The 20,452-nt window shown below is 46.7% G+C and overlaps 1 protein-coding gene across 1 annotated transcript in view; it reads left to right on the plus strand.

Moving 5' to 3' along the window:
- RBL2 (RB transcriptional corepressor like 2) overlaps window positions 1-20,452 on the plus strand; it is a 33,568-nt gene that overhangs the window by 9,418 nt on the left and 3,698 nt on the right. Inside the window, exons 8-19 of the mRNA XM_056862378.1 lie at window positions 1,700-1,886; window positions 3,421-3,587; window positions 10,605-10,714; window positions 11,187-11,290; window positions 12,778-12,915; window positions 13,093-13,257; window positions 13,637-13,748; window positions 14,912-15,187; window positions 16,901-17,178; window positions 18,120-18,296; window positions 18,417-18,488; window positions 18,926-19,019. Coding sequence (XP_056718356.1) covers window positions 1,700-1,886; window positions 3,421-3,587; window positions 10,605-10,714; window positions 11,187-11,290; window positions 12,778-12,915; window positions 13,093-13,257; window positions 13,637-13,748; window positions 14,912-15,187; window positions 16,901-17,178; window positions 18,120-18,296; window positions 18,417-18,488; window positions 18,926-19,019 — 1,880 coding nt within the window. The remainder of the gene's footprint in view (window positions 1-1,699; window positions 1,887-3,420; window positions 3,588-10,604; window positions 10,715-11,186; window positions 11,291-12,777; window positions 12,916-13,092; window positions 13,258-13,636; window positions 13,749-14,911; window positions 15,188-16,900; window positions 17,179-18,119; window positions 18,297-18,416; window positions 18,489-18,925; window positions 19,020-20,452) is intronic.

A 20,452-nucleotide genomic window follows, 5' to 3' on the forward strand; every position in this document is an offset into this window, starting at 1 on the left:
GTGTACATTGAAGCTCCTTCAGTTCAGTTCCTCATTCTACCGCAAGGCCTTTCATTTGTCAAGGCTGGGTTTCAACTCCTAATTATGGCTCCAACAAGACCCTGCCCCTTATAGCCTAGTCTTATCATTCTTGCCTGGGCCCACAACCCAGTCCCCCTACAAGCCACATTTGAAACTTGTTCCAAACCAGATTCTTGAAACAGAGGCATAGGTGTGTTTCACCAGGACTTAACTGCTGTGTGTGTGTAAAGTGCCGTCAAGTCGCAGCCGACTTATGGCGACCCCTTTTTGGGGTTTTCATGGCAAGAGACTAACAAAGGTGGTTTGCCAGTGCCTTCCTCTGCACAACAACCCTGGTATTCCTTGGTGGTCTCCCATCCAAATACTAACCAGGGCTGACCCTGCTTAGTTTCTAAGATCTGACAAGATCAGGGTAGCCTGGGCCATCCAGGTCAGGGCGACTTAACTGCTAGGGGAACTTAACGCCCAGGGGAGCATAACTGTGCTCCTGAGTTTTTAATTGGGGTTGCACACGTGAGAAGCAAGTCTTTGTAGCTGGGGCGAGGATACCATATATTCCAGCTGTTAGAAACCAGCTGCCACTGGAAGGTGAGGATGAGAGTGAAGGACTAACATCTGGGACATTTTTTCCCCTCCCTCCGGTCTCTGCCAGATGCCAGCGCCAGCATCTGTGTGTTCTCCATAGCCTCAACAGATAATTGCAACAATCAGAGAAGCTTATTTTATTGTGTAAAACAACAGCAAAATGGGTAACTGTAATTTTCAACAATTGATTGCTATTAAAAAAGAAAAACCACACAGAAAGAATAAACCAGCCAATGCAAGAAAAGGGGTGTGGGGAGGGGTAAACTAAGTGAGAGGAGTGGGCTGCCCTGCACAGGTATACCAACTTACTTGTACCACACATTATGATGTGTGCTAATTGGAAGCCAATTTGGGAGCCAATCTCACTGAAAAGCAACGTATAAACACATTAAGTAATATGTGTTACCATTTTCATAGTGTCTGTTACATACAGTGTGGGCCAAAACTAAAACAGTGGATTAGGATTTCTTTTTCCACTTGTTTTTCTTTTTTAACTACTTGGCAGTTGAATGACACTGGCATAACCACTTCTCTCATCTAAGTTCTAAGTAACACACAATTCAGGGTCTGTCCTTGTTCCAACAGTCTATAGCATAAATTACTTTCTGAATTCCTGGATTGCATCAGAAAGCCAGAGATTAAAGGGTAGTTAAGATAGCAGAAGAGGAGATTTTACCAGCTTTGTTGATAATTGTCAGGTTGAGGTCTTAAAGCAAATGGTCACCTGTGCAGTCTTCTGGAATCAGCTTTTCCTGTCACTGCCTTATGTGTACATTTCAGTGCCTTGCTTTATTTTGGGTTTGACACCAAGCTTTAGCAAAAGCAACTTGTTTATTCATTTTGAGGAAGACCATATTGACTTCCCTGTCCCTCCTGGCGAAAGAACCACTTCTGTATTATCACTTTGAAGTGATCCCAAGCCTGTGTGGCTTTCTCAGGGGGACAGAAAGCCCGAGGCAACTATGGAAGACCTTTTTACTCCACTTGAGGCTGTAAATACTTCATGCCTGGCTGTTATGCAGAGGTACTTGCTGCTGTTGTATTAGCTTACATCTGGATGTTCAGCCCCTTTCTTTTTCCCCCTGCGCTGTAGCAAAGCCATCAACAAGGCCTACGAGGAGTATGTGTTATCAGTGGGGAATCTAGACGAGCGGATATTTCTTGGAGACGATGCGGATGAGGAAATAGGAACTCTGCGGAGGTACTTGAACACATCTTCGGGAATGGAAACGGCAGAAAGAGTGCAAATGAAATACAGTCTGCAGGAGCATTTTGAACGTGTGAGTACAGCATAGTCGGTTGTGTACCGGAGTGGATGTGTTGAGGCATGTCTTCAGAACAGACATGATGGCCTAGTCACCCATGGGTGGTTGGAATGTACCTAATAGTGTTCCATCTCTGCCCGGGCCTTCAGAAGAGTCTGGTGGATTACAAGTGGCAGTAGAACAGTGTCTTCCCATTTTGCCAAGGATATGTGGTAATGCTTGTGGTTTTTAATTTATATACTGTGTGTCCAAATGAAATTTTTAACAGTTTGAACAATGAAACCTTTATAACTTTGAATCACAATAAATACTGAATGGAAACACGTGTAGTAATCAAGTTTCCTTTATTGAATAGAACATATTAAAAAAAAAAACCTTTACATTCAGTTATCCAAATTCGACTTTGACATGAGCCCCTCCTTGGGGGTTACCGCACTTTGTATTCCCAGCGATGTATTAAGAGTTTGAAAATGTTATAAAAAACATCGCTTTAAAAGGGTTTTTGGATACCACAGCTTATAAATGGTTGGAAGACGTCTTCACAGCTAAAGGGGCCAAACAAAGTGCGAACAGTATTTTTTATAACGTTTTCAAACTCTTAATACATCGGTGGGAATACATAGAAAGTGTGAACAGTATTTTTTATAACGTTTTCAAACTCTTAATACATTGCTGGGAATACAAGTGCGGTAACCCCCCTTGTCGCCCAGAGGATATTAAGTGGATGTTTCATCTAAAGTTGCAACACTATCCACAGTCTTGTGTTGTAGCATTGTTCAGTTAGGTAGTCACGTGGAAAACTAAAGAAAAATAATTGCTGTGATAGATTTTCTGAGTTGCCTTAGGTAAAGGTAGTCCCCTGTGCAAGCATTGGGTCATTACTGGCGTCACATCCTGACGTTTACTAGGCAGACTATGTTTATGGGGTGGTTTGCCATTGCCTTCCCCAGTCATCTACACTTTACCCCCAGCAAGCTGGGTACTCATTTTACCAACCTTGGAAGGCTGAGTCAGCCTTGAGCCGGCTGCCTGAAACCGACTTCTGTCAGGATCAAACTAAGGTCTTGAGCAGAGCTTTTGGCTGCAGTGCTGCAGCTTACCACTCTGCGCTATGCAAAAAACTGTGTTACGTTATATGACCCCATTCGGAAGCCGTACTTATTCAAAGTTGTGAAGGTTTCACATGGACACCCTGTACATTTGTTCAGATAAGAAAATTGAAGCAAATATATACAGTTCAGACATCAATACCTCCTGTCTACAGTGGCAGTTCCTATTCACCCATTTAAAGATAAAGTTGTACACACTGAATTTGTCAGTGAGTAAAATCCCATGTTGCTGATGCAGCATGATTGTTCCACGGAGTGGAAATGGTTCTTCTTGCCACCAGTGCTGTTATCAGACAAACAGGTATCTTAATCCTCTGTTTTATGTTAAGATTGCAATGGCTATCAGCAATAAATAAACTTGGCATATAATGTATTTGATTGACACAACCTTTGTTCTAGAAATGCCTTTCACTTTGGGTTTTTGTTTTTTTTGTGATAAGACAAAATCGTTTGGAATAGCTACCCCTCTTACTGGCCGAAAGTATGTAAAGGAGAGCGATCCTTGTGTGAGCCCCATTTCCACTGCGACGTACAGCTTGACCCGGCTTCATACAATGCTGACAGGGCTGAAAAATGCCCCCAGTGAAAATCTGGAGCAAATTCTCAGGTCCGTAAAATCATTTTATGTTCAGTTTTGAACACGACGTGATTATTGGTTATAATAGAGGTTAGGGTGGAAAAGGTAATGTAATTATAGAACCTTTGGCTTACATTGTATGGCTTGTATATAGTTATTATTTGTTTACAAAATTTGTATCCCGCTTTTCTTCTCTCACAAGGGCCACCAAGGCAGCTAACAATTTAAAATATCCATGATAAAATCACATTTTAAAACCATTACAATCAACCCCTCCTAAATACACATCAATAAAACAAATTAAAAACAGTTAAAAGATGTATGAAGACATAAAAACAGCAATTAAAACATTAGTCAGGAAGGAGCAATCACTGAGGGAATGTCAAGTCCTATGAGGAAAGGTTGAAGGAGCTGGGTATGTTTAGCCTGAAGAGGAGAAGACTGAGAGGGGATATGATAACCATGTTCAAGTACTTGAGGGGCTGTCCTATTGAGGATGGTGCCGAGTTGTTTTCTGTTGCCCAAGAAGGTCTGACCAGAACCAATGGGTTGAAATTAAATCAAAAGAGTTTCCATCTAGACATTAGGAAGAATTTTCTAACAGTTAGAGCGGTTCCTCAGTGGAACAGGCTTCCTCGGGAGGTGGTAAGCTCTCCTTCCCTGGAGGTTTTTAAGAAGAGGTTAGATGGCCATCTGTCAGCAATGCTGATTCTGTGAGCTTAGGCAGATGATGAGAGGGAGGGCATCTTGGCCATCTTCTGGTCACTAGGTGTGGGGGGGGGAGGTAGTTTTCTGCAACCTTATGGATTCTGCTGCATTTGCAGCCTCCTGCCTCGCAGCTGTGGCTGGCCCAGTTGTTTAGATTTGGATCCCTGTGTGAGGGTCTCTGTCTATGTGTCTCTGCTTCCCATCACCTGCTTTGTTATCAGTGAACTCGTAAAAGCAGTTCACACCTTCTGGTCTCAGGCGCCAGGCCTGATTGCCCCTAGTATCTTCCCCCCCGCTGTTCTTCCTGTCAGTACTCCCTCAGGCCGATGCGGCCTTGGAAGTGTGATAGCTTCACCAGACTTCCTGGGACTCGTCTGATGTTTTGTATTATGCCAAGCTTGTAACTTCCCATAACAAGAAGTGTGAACCCCAGTGCCCCAGTGCCCTGGAGTCAATATATTCTGTAAACCCGAATAGCCCCTCACTTGCAACTTTCTACCTGTGCCTGTCTCATCTCCTGATGTCTTCAATAAATCCTTTGTTTCTTTATCAACGTCTGAACATTTGATTTGGAGAAGTAAACTCAGAGAGAGGGGATCTCTCACATTAAGTTGCAAGTCCTTGCCTCTCGGACTGCTGCTGTACCTTTTGGGACAGAATGCAAGGCGACGAGGAGAACACCCCTACTACCCCTGACGCACCGAATGAACCGGTGGTGCCGGAGAAACCGGACCCCAAGGAGGAGGGTGCCAAGCCAAAGAAGCCTAGGGATCCCATCCCCGACCAAGGCCGGGACGGACGTCCCCGAGGACTTTTTAACAATTGGCTGGACTCCCCCAAGGGTTGGTCTCTCTCCCGAACCGCGGCGAAGGATCGCCGGTTGGCCTTCCCCAGCACGGGACTCGAAGGGGACCCGGCACGCAAGGAGGCCCTGATGGAGGAAGAACGCAAGCAGTGGCAGGAGGATCGCCAAGCTATGCAGGAGCAGATGGAGACCATGCAGCGTGTGATGGGTGAGATGGCAGCGGCCCTGGACGCGCTGAAAGTGCAACCACCCGTCGGCAATCTCCCGGACGGAGCACCGGCAGCCCCTCCCGCGCCTCCTAGCCTCCCGTCCCGTCAGGACCTGAAAGTCACGTATGACGGTTCAGGGGACCAGCTGACCTTTTTCATGGTCCAAGTGGACATTTTTATGCGGGAACAAGGCCGAACCTTCACTTCCGAGGAGTCCCGGGTGCAGTACGTGGCTTCCTTACTGCAAGGGGAGGCGGCCGCCTGGATGGTGTTGCAGTATGAACTCCGCTCGCCGGTGCTGCGAACCCTGGACGAGTTTATGGTAGCACTCCGAAACCGCTTTGAGGACCCGACTCTGGGAGAGCGGGCTAAAGCCTCCCTGATGCAACTGCGCCAAGGGACCAAGTCGGTAGCGCAGTATGCAAGTGAGTTCCAGTCACTGGCCAGCCGAATCCTGGACTGGAGTGAGGCCACTTTGTTACAGTGTTTCAGGGAGGGCCTCAACCCGGACCTCCAACATTGGGCCTTTATGCAAGGGAACCCCCCGGATGTGGAAGGTTGGGTCCGCCACGCTGCCGACATCGAGAATCGCAAACAACTTTTGACCTTGTCCAAACAACGCATCGGACGAGACCCGAGACCCCGGAGCGACCGGGGCCGAGACTTCCGACTGGGGGGCAGCGGGGGTCCCTCGGCCGCTGAACGCCGCAAGCGTTTTGAGACCGGTGTCTGCCTGACCTGCGGAGGTAAGGGACACTTTGCGTCGCAATGCCCCTCTCGTTCGGGCCGTCCCAACCCCCCACGCCAAGCCCCGACTGAACCACAGAAGGCGGCTGCCGAGGACCAGCCCCGCCGCAGGAGCGGACCACCGGGCCGACGTTCCGGCGCACCCTCCGCTCTCCATGCGCGCCCCCAGGACGGGGTCTCCACTTCTACTGGCCCAACGGGGTCCCGGATTACAAGTACTACTTTTGATTCGGACGGGTCCCCGACCGCCACCACTCTTTCCCCCTCTTCCAGCGAGGAGGAGGAGTGGGAACAGCCGGCAAAAAACGCCGTCGGTCTGCTGTAGAGGGGGCTCCGCAGCAGACCGCCCCTGTTGTTGTGCAAGGAGCTCCACCGATGGTAAGCGCCCAAGAGGACAATGTATATGTGCGTGTTCACCTTTCCCTACCAAAAGGGGGTCCCAGTTTAGAATTCCCCGCTTTGGTTGACTCGGGGTGTGCCCGCACCATGATTAGTGAGGATACTGCCAAGAAACTGGGAGTCCGGCGCAAGCGGCTTCCGGGACCCCTCCGCTTTTCCCAAATGGACGGGAGTGATTTTAAACGGGGCCCGGTGACCCACAGAACTGCAGCCGTGATTATGTCCGTGGGGGAACATTGGGAACGCTTGTATTTTACCATCGCCCCTATAGTAACCCCTGTGGTGTTAGGGATGAACTGGCTACGGGGACACAACCCGTCCATCGACTGGGTTGAACGGGTGCTCTCGTTTCCCGAAAACCCCTGTAGATTACATGACAAGGAACGGGTTGTCCGATCTCCGGCCGCCGCTGGGGTAGGGTCCCCCCCCCCAGCCACCGTTCCTCCTCAACTGCCCACTGAATACTCACAGTTTGCGGACATCTTTGATGTTAGGGAATGTGACGAACTACCCCCCCACAGAGAGACGGACTGCGCCATCGAGATTGTGGGGGAAGGCAAACTGTCTAAAGGGAAGGTCTACCCCATGAGCCCTAGTGAAAAGGCGGTGTTACGAGACTATCTGGATGCCAACTTGGCGAGGGGTTTCATACGCCCTTCCAAGGCTCCTTATTCGGCCCCAGCCTTCTTTGTGAAGAAAAAGACGGGAGATTTAAGACTGTGCATTGACTTTCGTAGGCTAAACGCCGTCACCCAGTCTAACGCTTACCCTCTCCCTCTTATTCCCGATCTTCTAGCACAATTAAAGGAGGGCCGAATCTTCACCAAACTGGACTTAGTGGAAGCATACCACCGCATTCGCATTAAAGAAGGAGACGAACCCAAAACAGCCTTTTCCAGCTGTTTTGGAATGTTTGAATACCTAGTCATGCCTTTCGGACTTTCGGGGGCTCCCAGTGTGTTTATGCAATTAATTAATGAGGTTTTACATGATTTGCTGTTTCGGGGGGTGGTGGTATTTCTCGATGACATCCTTATTTACTCTGAAACCATGGAAGAACATGTGCGCCTAGTACGAGAAGTGCTCCAGCGGCTGCGGGAGCACAAACTATATGCTAAGGTGTCCAAATGTGATTTCCACCAACCTTCCATTACATTTCTTGGGTACGTGATTTCCCACCAAGGGTTAGAAATGGACCCCGCAAAGGTCCAGGCGGTGCGAGATTGGGAACCCCCCACTACCCGCCGCCAGCTTCAGCAGTTTTTGGGATTCGCTAACTTTTACCGCAACTTCATTCCCAACTTTGCCCAAGTTGCGCTTCCCCTCACTGCCCTGTTGCGTACCAAGGACAAGGGGGCTAGCGCCGCGCTTCCCTCAGCCCGTTTGCAATGGTCCCCCCAGTGCCAGCAAGCTTTTGAACGTTTAAAGCTGCTTTTTTCATCCGAACCCGTTTTGGCTCACCCGGATTGCACCAAGCCTTTTGTGGTGCAAGTGGATGCCTCGGATGTGGCCATGGGCGGGGCCCTATTGCAGAGGGATGAAGGGGGGCGGTTGAGACCATGCGCCTACTTCTCCAAGAAGTTTTCCCAGTCCGAAATCAACTGGGCAATTTGGGAGAAGGAGGCGGCGGCGGTCAAACATGCCCTCACCATATGGAGGCACTTTTTAGAAGGTGCCGAGCTGCCGTTTGAAGTGTGTACCGATCACAAGAATCTCGAGGCTCTCAAGGGAGCTAGAAAGCTCAACGCCAAACAAATTCGGTGGGCCCAATTCTTCGCAAAATTCCGGTTCACCCTCAAGCATGTCCCTGGCAAAGAGAATGCCCTAGCCGACGCTTTGTCACGACTTCCCCAGTATCGCAACGATTTCGATCGCCCAGTCGACTCCCTGTTCACTCCCGAGCAGCGAGGGGAGGTTCCTAGCTTAGCCGTCACTACCCGGTCCCAAGCCCAACAACCTGACACCCCCCCTACGCTCAAAGGTATCCCGGAAGCCTTTCAACAGCGGCTCCGGGACGCCTCCTTACAGGAGGAGGAGCACCATCTCCTCCCCACGGGCTTGGAACGAACCAACACCTGGTGGGTGCAAGGGGGAAAATTATATGTCCCGTCCTCCCTTCGTAAAGAGGTATTGGGACTTGTACATGGTGCCAGGTTGGCGGGTCATTTTGGTTTCATCAAAACTCTTCACCTGGTACGGAGGCAGTTTTGGTGGCCCGGTATGAGATCCGATGTAGAGCTGTACGTGCGCAGCTGCCCCACTTGCGCCACAGCTAAAAGACGGATGGGAAAACCCCCAGGGCTTCTCCAACCGCTTGAGAACCCCTCCCGTCCCTGGGAAGTCATCGCCATGGATTTTATCACCGACCTACCTCCAAGTCGGGGAAAGACGGTTCTCTGGGTAATCACGGACCTCTTTTCCAAACAGGTCCATTTCGTTCCATGTGCAGGTCTTCCTTCAGCCCAGGGCTTGGCTAAACTGTTCGTCACACACGTCCTCAGGCTACACTCGATCCCGAGGAAGGTCCTCTCCGACCGGGGGGTCCAGTTTGTTGCCAAATTTTGGCGAGCCTTCCTAAAGCTAATGGGGGTGGAGGAACAGGGCCTTTCTTCCGCCTATCACCCCCAGACGGATGGTCAAACTGAACGAGTAAACGCGGTGGTAGAATGTTATTTGCGTTGCTATGTGAATTTCCACCAGGACGACTGGGTTGACCTGCTGCCATTTGCCGAATATGCGTACAACAATGCGCCTCATTCCTCTACCGGCTTTAGTCCCTTCCAAGTAATATACGGAACGGAATTCGGTCCTTTCGGTTCCGCTCCCGTCACGCCAGAACTCCAGTCCACCCCTGAGCTTCAGGAGTGGATTCAGGTAGTCAAATCTACCTGGCCATGGCTGCTCAAGAATCTTGAGAGGGCAAAAAGCAAGTACAAGGAACAGGCAGACAAACACCGGTCTCCGGGATGGGAACTTAAGGTGGGAGAGCAAGTCTATCTGTCCACTAAAAACCTCCGCTCTCTGCGTCCCTGCAAAAAATTGAGCGACCGTTATGTGGGACCTTTCCCCATTACCAGAGTAATCAACGAGGTTACCGTGGAACTGGAACTCCCAAAGACCCTCAAGGGGGTCCATCCAGTCTTTCATATAAGCCTCCTCAAACCTTATGTGCCAGCTCCCCAGTTCCACCCCCCTCCCGCACACGAGATTCCTACCGTGGTAGGGGGGGATACCCATTTGGAAATATCCAAGGTTTTAGATTCCAAATGGAAGAAAGGGAAACTGTTTTACTTTGTTCGTTGGAAAAACCTTGGGTCCGCTCACGACGAGTGGGTGGCCGCACCCCACATGGCGGCCCCTCGCTTGATCCGAGAATTCCACCTCGCTTATCCCGATAAGCCTCGCCCTCTCGAGGACCCTGGAGGGGGGCCTTAAGGGGGGCAGAATGTGAGGGTCTCTGTCTATGTGTCTCTGCTTCCCATCACCTGCTTTGTTATCAGTGAACTCGTAAAAGCAGTTCACACCTTCTGGTCTCAGGCGCCAGGCCTGATTGCCCCTAGTATCTTCCCCCCCGCTGTTCTTCCTGTCAGTACTCCCTCAGGCCGATGCGGCCTTGGAAGTGTGATAGCTTCACCAGACTTCCTGGGACTCGTCTGATGTTTTGTATTATGCCAAGCTTGTAACTTCCCATAACAATAAGTGTGAACCCCAGTACCCCAGTGCCCTGGAGTCAATATATTCTGTAAACCCGAATAGCCCCTCACTTGCAACTTTCTACCTGTGCCTGTCTCATCTCCTGATGTCTTCAATAAATCCTTTGTTTCTTTATCAACGTCTGAACATTTGATTTGGAGAAGTAAACTCAGAGAGAGGGGATCTCTCACACCCTGGTAGAGTGGCAACCCATTGCTGTGACATGTATCAGTTGTTGATTTGAATGCTGGACTCCCCCTTTGCCATGAATGGTAGCATTGATAGCTGGCATTAATGTGCTGTAAACCCATCATGGCAGAATTAGTGAAGAAATGAAACATAACAATAACATAAACTTGCAAATGTAAATATGAAGTTCTGTCACAAGTAAATATTTTTGCGAAGCCTGTTGTGTCATGAGGAATCACGTCATCTCTTTCTCCTTCCTACGCAAAACTAGACTTTATGCATTTTTTTCCTTGACAGGGCATGTTCCAGAGATCCTTCCTTGTCGATCGCCAACAGAGTGAAAGAAATGTATGGAACTTACTGCCGGAGGACACAGCCTCAGGGAGAACCTGGCACCTTTTCCAAAGGTAAGGTAACTCTGCTCGTAGCTAAAAGTACTTTTATTGTGTTTGGTGAACATAGTGTGTGGTGGCCTGTACAGAGTTCTGCAGGGATTTAAAATGTGCCATTAAGAGAGGGGAAGCGCCATGTATACTACCCTGAGCTTCTTGGAGAAAGGGCGGGTTTAAACGTGCTTGATAGATAACCATGCCTTTGGCTTTCAGAATGAAAGTTGGCAAATGCCCTTACCTGGTGACTGCTAAAGTTATTTTAACCCATCACATGTGGACATGTTTTCCCTCTGGCGGTATTAGATGCAGGCTGAATCTCAATTACATGTTTGAAAGGAATATTTGTTTCAAGAATTTTGGAATTAAAGATCAGTGTTTAGAATTAGAAAATAAGTGGATATCAGACTTTCCCCCCTCTGCTTTGGGCTTTTGGATTTCATCTTTTGGTACGTATTGCTAATGTTTGCTTGTTTTTGAATGCTTGCAGATATTGTTGGAAAACATTTTCGCCTTGCAGAGGTCCTCTATTATAAGGTGTTAGAATCAGTCATTGAACAAGAGAAGAGAAGGCTAGGAGATGTTGACTTATCTGTAAGTAACCTTTGCGGAGTGGTTTTGTATGAATCATGAACAGCTTCTTTATTTCAAAGTAAATTGCCTACCTGAGCAAAACAGAACACAGAACAATGCAGAATGGATTGCTTACTTACAACATGAAATTCAGTCATTGAGGTGGATTGGGGAGGGGCCATGGCTCAATGGTAGAGCATCTGCTTGGCATGCAGAAGGTCCCAGGTTCAATCCCTAGCATCTCCAGTTAAAGGGACTAGGCAAGTAGGTGATGTGAAAGACCTCTGCCTGAGACCCTGGAGACCCACTGCCGTTCTGAGTAGACAGTACTGACTTTGATGGACCATGGGTCTGATTCAGTATAAGGCAGCTTCATGTGTTCATTTGTTCATCTAAAGATGCTACAAGCAGAAGGACTACTTTGGACCCAAATCCATGTTTTGAATTGAACCCACCCCAAAGAAGATTCAATTGCTGTAAAAAAAAATTGGCAAGTTTCTCTTGTATTCATCCCCACAACTTTACTACATAACTCTCCTGTAATCTCCATCAAGAGGGATAATATGGTGCAGTCCTGACATGCAAATGTAAATCACATAATTCCTACTGTGATTGTTTAAAACAACAACAGAATCTTAGTGTTGTAAGGAAGACTTTGCTGCATTGACACATCTTTGGTGAGTAGCCCAGTTTCCTCAGAATAATCGGGCAGAGGCTGCCCTCATCCAAAGTCTCTGGAAGAGCATGTGATCTGATGCAGATGTGCACAAACTACTAATGGGAGAAACTGCAATGCAGACACACATTTTGCTCCAGCAGTGTGCTGCGCACTGGGTCATTGTGCTGCTCAGCAGAGGGTCACAGTTCTCATGAATGGACAAGGCAGATTCATGTGTGTTTTCCTCTGTGCACGCAGAACTGCTCCCTCCCTCAGTTGCATTTAATAAGGGAAGCTGTCTGCACAGGGAATTCAGGTATCCGTGGGGCTTTGTACAGAAGGAGATCAACTACAATCATGGAGTCTGGGGACAGATGGTCTGTCTGATGGGCCTACTCCCAACAGCCTTCATTTTGGCTGAGACACCCCTTCACGATCCCTCCGTGCCACATCCTTGTGACCCATCCAAACCGGGCCCCTGTGCACCCGCACTGCTGACCTACTCTGCTTATCAGATGCCGGCAGTGCTATATGGGAGTGTGAGACTCAGAGACCACCTCCCGCTATTGCTAGAGTAGACACATCTCCCCTCTGACCACCACCCCCCACCCTCTTCCCTGTGCGAGTTGCCCACAGCAATCATCAAGAGTGGGGATGTTTGAGGGATGGCAGTGGCAGTCAGTTGAAGAGGGGAGCTGTAACATGAAAACTCATAGCGAGCATCAGTCTTTAAGGTGCCACTGGCCTGTATTATATTTTGTAGCTAAACAAAACAGAGTTCCAGCGGCACTACGTTTCTGCTGAACTAATCTCATTGCTTGCTGACTGTGCGGATATCTTTTTATCGTAGGCAATACTGGAGCATGATGTGTTTCACAGATCTCTGCTAGCCTGCTGCCTTGAAATAATTATTTACTCTTACCACTCAGCAGACAGTTTCCCGTTAATCACCGACATATTTGATGTCCCCGTCTTTCACTTTTATAAGGTAAATTATTTTTGACCATCCTTGGGGTTGACTTCCAAAGCAAGAGAGAATATTTACAGTTTGCTACTAATAAACTTAACATTTTTCACTTTTAGAAAAAGCTGTTGAATTTATATACATATATTTTTAAACGGAATTAAGTATGTTTAGTATTTAAGCCTGTGATATTTATTGCAGGTAATAGAAATTCTAATTAGAGCAGAAGATGGCCTTTGCAGAGAAGTGGTGAAGCACTTGAATCATATCGAAGAGCAAATTTTAGAAAGCCTAGCGTGGAAAGTGGAATCCCCTCTCTGGGACAAGATCAAGGAGAATGAAAATAAAGTTCCTACCTGTGAAGAGGTAACATGTACGAGAAGTTATCTTTTCACGTACATGTTTTATTACAAGAACTTATTCCATGCAGCTGCCTCTTAGAGTTTGGAAAATGAGGGCATTTCCAAAAATAGCCTAAGAAGAAGGCTGGAAACACTGAATTTGGTGGGGAGGTGGCATAGAAATGTTTAAAACAAATTAATAAATACAAATAGTTCTAATCCAGTCGCTTTAGTAATAGTCAGCACCTGTTGCCCCAAGCCTAAATCTGGTTTGTGGTTACCCTCTTGCCCACCGTTTGCTTATCCTCTCTTCCAACACTACATTTCAAAGGAATCTACTTTTCTTCCTATCAGCTTTAGGCCTAGCAAGTATTAAAGCTGCTTGAATCTTCTTATGTTTTTAGGTAATGCCATCTCACTATTTCGAGAGGTCAGATGGGAACAGCGTGTTGGGTTCTCCTTTAACTCCTAGGAGACTAAGTGAAGTTCGTGCTGAAGCTGGAGTGCTGGGAAAGGGCAAGTATTGTTGTTGTTGCTGCTGTTATTATTACAGATATTACTGTAGCTGCTTTTTAGGTTGGAGAGAAATTCGAAAGACTACCAAAAGTACTTATTTTTTTGTCCCATTTGTTGCTTGAGCGACACTTTACGGAAGCTCCTCATAATCCCAAGTATTCTGGAAACTGGAATTGAATGGCATTTGTGTCTGCCCCAACCCAGCACCTGCGTCAATACATATGGGAAAGGTTTCGAAGCACAATGCCTGCCTGGCAGACACAGATTCCCCCCTGCCCCCCTGCCCCCTGCACCAACATCAACACCCCCTCCCATTCAAATAGGGCATCTTACAGCCTGGGAGTTTTATGCAGATTTCTCCTGCTTTGAGCAACATGAAAGGTACAGCTCAGTTGACTGGGAAGGAAGCCCTGATTATCAGTCTGTGTCACAAGATGTATCATAGCCTTTGCCTCAGTAAATACAATTTTTTTTAAAAAAAAACACCATATTTTTTATTAAATTTTATCTCAAAAAAACCTGTAAATATGGACTTAGTCATAAAATTTTATATTCTGGTGTTCTGTAAACAAACCCCAGTTTTTTCCAACTTATTTGTCAAAGATTCTTCTGTCCCCCTGTTAATAATAAGTCGTTTTTGTTTAATGTGTCACATTTTAGATTATTTTGTACCAGTCCGTTCCTGATGGTCAGTTCTTTGGTTTCCAAGAATTTCCAATATTTTTCCCCCCAAATACTTGAGCTGCTGCATGTTGTTTCACATCAGTAATGGATTTGTATGACACAAAGGCTAGTCAACTTGGGGTAGAATCTGCCTGTCACTTTTTGCTGTAACAAGTTAACCAAGATTACCATGCCTCATATTTTTTACACAGATATTTTTTTCTTACTCATGCGCCCATGTGTAGTGGGTATTGAGCACGTTGGGGAAAAGAGTTGAGGGCAAATTGCCTGATACAAAAAGCAGCAGTCACCTTGTGGAGTTCTATTCATATAAGAACATACCATTACGTGAAATCAAGGTATACAGTTGTTTCTGGGCAACTTCACCAGGTCATTTTGTTTGAAATTCCTGGGCGGAGTTAACTGGAGATGCTGTTGCTGGATTATATGTAATTTTTTTCCCCTCCCTGTTTTTTCTCCTCTCCTTCCCACCCCTCCAGGACTTGCATCTTCTCCAACCACGCTGTATGAAAGATACAGTTCTCCTGCAGGTAACCCTACCAGGAGAAGACTGTTCGTGGATAATGATGCCCCCACAGACAGCACGCGGACCCCTGTGAGGGTCTCCCAGCAGCCTGTGATCAGTACCGTGCCTGTGCAGAACGTCTCCCCAGATACGATTCCTGTCACTCCCGTGCCCGGGCAGACTCTAGTGACTGTGGCAACAGCAACTGTGACAGCAAATAACGGACAGACAGTTACGATACCAGTGCAAGGTAAGGAAAGAGTCTTTGCAGTCAAAGGGAACATCCCTTAACATCATTCTCAGAACTGTCATTCGGCTAAGAATGTGGGATATGGGCTAAAAGGGAAACAGATCAGTCAAGGCATGTAGCATAGCAGGATGTAGACACAACTCATTCCTGGTAGATTCAGTCCTGTGAGCAGCAGCTTAAGCACAGAGACCACCCTTTGCTATATTCCCTTTGTGTTTCTTTAGGAAAGGGCTATAATACTGGGTTGTGATCCCAAGGATGAGGGTCGAGACAAGACTGTTGCTAAGATTTCCAGTCTCTAAACTGCCTCTGGGCTCCAGAGACAAATATTATGACCATATAGTAGCATATTTGTTAGACAGTTAGCATGGTGTGGTGGTTAAGAGCGGTGGTTTGGAGCAGTGGACTCTGATCTAGAGAACTGGGGTTGATTCCCCACTCCTGCACATGAGTGGCGGAGGCTAATCTGGTGAACTGGATTTGTTTCCCCACTCCTACGCATGAAGCCAGCTGGGTGACCTTGGACTAGTCACAGCTCTTACAGCTCTCAGCCCCACCTACCTCACAGGGTAGTGGGGAGGGGAAGGGAAGGTGATTGTAAGCCAGTTTGATTCTTCCTTAAGTGGTAGAGAAAGTCGGCATATAAGATATAGATCAAGATCACCCAGTGATCGTCCATGGCAGAGTGGGGATTTGAACCAGAATCCACTCTAAGATGAAGAAGAAGACTTGGTTTTTAATAGTAGAAAAGGACAAGAGTCCAGTAGCACCTTAAAGACTAACAAAAATATTTTCTGGTAGGGTATGAGCTTTCGTGAGCCACAGCTCACTTCTTCAGAACTAACACGGCTACCCACTGTGAATTGGTTTTTAATATGCGACTTTCTCTACCACTTAAGGAAGAATCAAACCAACTTACAATCGCTTACAACTTTGGCATGTAAAAAGGCCAGATGGCCAAGAAGGCACTGGAGATACCAATAATTGGTCAAACTGAGGTTGCTTTCATCTCAGAGTATCCCCCAAGATCACTTCCACTACTACCCCAGCGTCTGGGTGGGAAAAGCCCTTGGAAGTCTTCATGGACTGATGTCCAGCTCCCACTGTGTGTATAAAGTGCTGCCAAGTCACAGCTGACTTATATCAACCCCTAATGGGGTTTTCAAGGCAAGAGAGAAGCAGAGGTGGTTTGCCAATGCCTTCCTCTGCAGAGTCTTCCTTGGAGGCCTCCTTTCAAAACACTAACCCAGCTTAGCTTCCGAGATCTGATGAGATCGGGCTATACTACACCATTCACATCTCCTGCTTCCACTAGAGGAAGCTCCTATACTACTAACAAATAGCCACATATCCATAAGCTGACACTGATCATAGGCAGCTGTCAGTTTACATGGCTCTCTATGAAGTAATAAGAAGAATGTGTGGGGGAGGGTGGTAATATTGTACGCTGGTTTGAGTCCATGCTTGAATGGAGAAAAAAACCCTAAATCAATAAGAGGATGCAAATTGGCTATATGTTATTTGTTTTGGAAATCAGCTGTTCCAAGAGAACTCTTCTGTTAGGTGAAGCAACTTGGTCCCTGTCCAGAGGAGCTTATGAAAATAAAGATACGGGTGGGGGGGGGGAGATGGAGCGGAACACATGAATTCCTGAAGCACAAATGCGTTTGGATCAATTAGTTTATTTCTCCTTTCTGCTTGCTTTTTTTGCAGGCATCGCCAACGAGAACGGAGGGATCACTTTCATCCCAGTCCAGGTCAACGTTGGTGGGCAGGCTCAGCCGCTATCCAGCTCCATCCAGCCTCTCAGCGCACAGAGCCTCGCAGGGACCCTCAGCACTCAACAGATGGCTGGGGCAGCCCTGCAGTTGCAGGGCCAGGTTGCTGTCCAACAGATCGCACTTCCTGGAGACCAGCGGGCAAAGCAGCTGCCTGGCAGCAGCTGCGCAAAATCCCGGAAGGCCGGCTCCCTCTCGCTCTTCTTTAGAAAGGTACAGCCGGTGCAGGGAAAGAAGCCACCTGTGTTGCTACACAGTGACTGTGGCTTGAATCTAGTCGCAGAGGGAAATGCTGATGTGCATTTCTCCCCCCCCCCCCCCAAGAATACCACTCCCTGCCCAGCAGAAGTTCAAAATCCATACAGCCTTCTATCTGAGTGAACTTCAGTCTCGGGTGAATGTCCACAAAGGCTGAGCTTCAGTGCCCAGTATTCAAGATTAATAAGCATGTTCATGGGTCCAGCCAGATGGCTTTCATGGACTGAGCTCTGTTTTAATTCCCCTCCTACCATTCTTGGTGCTGGATTAAGAGGCTATTATAATGTTTCTTCAGGTGTGTACTTCAACAACCAAGTGTATTCCTCTATCCACAAAGTGCACACTAGCCTATCACCCACCCTGCTGATCTCCCAGCCGGGTTTCATTCTTTTCCTTTCCCAGACATTGCTGCACCTAACTGATAGAAGACTCTGTTCTCCCCTTCTTCCCTGTGCTCCTTCGTCTCCACGGTGCTACCTTCTGGAGACATTCTGGAGAACTTAGCTTAGTCTTTGACGTCGGAGCAGAAAGGTTTTGCTCTTGAAAAATGTGTGAAGATGTTAATGCCAGATAAATCTTGGCTTGCTGAGTATATTTGGTGTAGAGATAGAATGCTAAATGCAGGGCTGTGTTAAAAAGAATGGAAATCAACTGTAGAAAAGAGGAATGTTTAGTCTGATGTGATAAAATCAGATCTGTGGATCTTCTGCATAGACATAAGTCCGTAGATGTGTTAAGTAATACAGTTCACACACAGTAGATTAGGAGTCACATTATATTAATTTACTGTGTTGTTTGTAATGAATGAGATATGTTCATCTTTTTTCTTTTTTGAAGAAGCAGATGATTAAAAATGCATAATGATAGACTAGCTCTTGCGGCCTCCCCTTTGTTAGGTGTTCCACTTGGCGAGTGTCCGTCTGCGGGATCTTTGCCTCAAACTGGATATTTCAGATGATCTGAGGAAGAAGATCTGGACTTGTTTCGAGTTCTCCCTGGTTCAGCGCTCCGAACTCATGATGGATCGACACTTAGACCAGCTGTTAATGTGTGCTATTTATATAATAGCAAAGGTAAAGCTTAACAAAAAAAACACAAGTTTGGGCTAAATAATATAAAAGGCGGGAGATTTCATGATTTACGAAGAAAAGTAATACTTACAAACCAAGCAGATTCCCCTCTCGTATTTCTAGGTCACGAAAGAGGACACATCATTTCAGAACATCATGCGCTGTTATCGGACTCAGCCACAAGCTAAGAGCCACGTAAGCTAATTTTGTTCCTGAATTACTAGTATGTCAGACCATATGCAGTTGTCAATTGTATATTTATTTAAATTCTTTAGAAACCTTTTCTTCTTAGCAGTTCAGAGCAGTCAAGCACAGATCAAAACAATAATCTGTAAACTGATAATGCACCATATTAATGACTAAGAATCCTAAAATGGGATCTCAGTGGGGCGGGGGGGGAGTACAGAATATACCAAATGTTTGGTGAAAAAGTAAGGTTTTTTTGTTTGTTTGTTTGTTTGTTTGCAAAATCCTAACTTTGAATAAAAACTTTCTAACCTCCACAGAAGGAGCATTGCATAGCTTAGGAGGCACTGCAGAAAAGTTCCTGATTTTCATGGCTGCCATTGTGGTCTGGCATAGGGACGTGATGGAGAACAGGGTGTGCTAAAATTAGTGTTGTCTTTTTGAAGGTGTATCGAAGCGTCTTAATTAAGGGCAGGCGGCGGAGGCGTTCAGGCAGCAGCGACAGTCATCAGAACTCTCCGGCTGGAAAAAACGACCAAAGTAAGTGGTTGTAACTGAACTTACAAATTGGAATGACAATTGGGATTGACGCCAAAGGTAAAAGAAGCACACAAGGACACACTGACCTGTTGCTCCTTTGACGAACATGCAACATGTTTAAATTTCCTCTCAATCTTTTTTAAAAGCTTACTGCCACATAGTAGGCAATAGTTGAGTCAGCTTCACCAAATCACTTAACAAAAAAATCTTATGCTGCAGAATAGCCAATTCAATATAAGAAACAGCATGCAGCTCCAATAGTTCAATACAGAATCCTGTATATGCAATCAATTAACACCGTCACAGTACAATAGCACAAACAGTCCATGTACATAAATAACTCATATATCAATACAAACATGCCAAAAATAGCACAATGCAAGGGCATAAACAATACCCTGGAGTATCCATAAGTCTCTGCAGGATCCCAAAGGGTTAAGGTGTTGAAAGCCGCAAATGGAGGAAAGTCCCTGCGGCTAAGACAAGCAGCGCAACTAAAAGTGAGCCATCCCAAAGCCGGGAACCACTCAAAGAAGTGCTGATGCCGCGCTTGGCGCATCGAGACCACAGAAGAGAGTACTCCACAAGAAACAGAAGAACCAGGAACGTGTGTATCTAGATGCACGTTTCACACGAGGCTTCATCAGTGTAAACCCTCTGTGGTCATGTTGAGAGGTTTGGAAAAGGCTGACAAATGACTAGACAGATTCATGGAAGAAGTTTTCCCTGATCTCACTGCAGCCAGATAAGGGTACCCACAGGAACACCAGGGAGCTTGGGAGGAGGGCTTTAAGATCACTTGCCCAAACCGTCTGCCTTTAACCACCAAAAGACAAGAAGCTATATTCCGTATGAAGTCATGCATTGTTTTAGTCAGTAATGGTTGTAGAGGCTATTATTACTTTTGTTTGGCGATGGTAACCTGCCTTAGAGAACATTTGATTAAAATAAATGATAGCTGTGCGAATGGCTATTAAGTTGGTCAGGGAGACAAACCCTGTAGCAGAGAGCATCACAAACTGTATATGTAATCAGCAGGGACTAATTGAGTTTTGAGACCAATGTGAGCCAATCTGATATCCAGTTGGCGGCAGCAGGGCCTTGCCACCTGCGGCCCCTGAGCTATGGAACTCCCTTTCTCCAGGGGATGAGATTGGCTCTTCATTGCAGGCTGCCTAGGAGGGCAAGTTAAAGAAATGGTGGTCCCGGAAGGCCTTTGGATAAAATGGGTTCAAAGTATGCTGATGTCTATATTTTACCTGAGGTTGAATAGATTTGTTTTATGATAATTTCCAGTGTTACTCAATTGCATTTTATAGCTTTCATATCACTGGCTGCCTTGAGTGCCTCTGAAGCAGAAAGTCAGCATGCAAAGCACCTAACTAAGCCATCATGGTGTATTGGTTAGAGCAGGCTTGGGGGCTGGATCTGAC

This window comes from Euleptes europaea, chromosome 17, assembly GCF_029931775.1.
Source record: "Euleptes europaea isolate rEulEur1 chromosome 17, rEulEur1.hap1, whole genome shotgun sequence".
NCBI lineage: Eukaryota > Metazoa > Chordata > Lepidosauria > Squamata > Sphaerodactylidae > Euleptes > Euleptes europaea.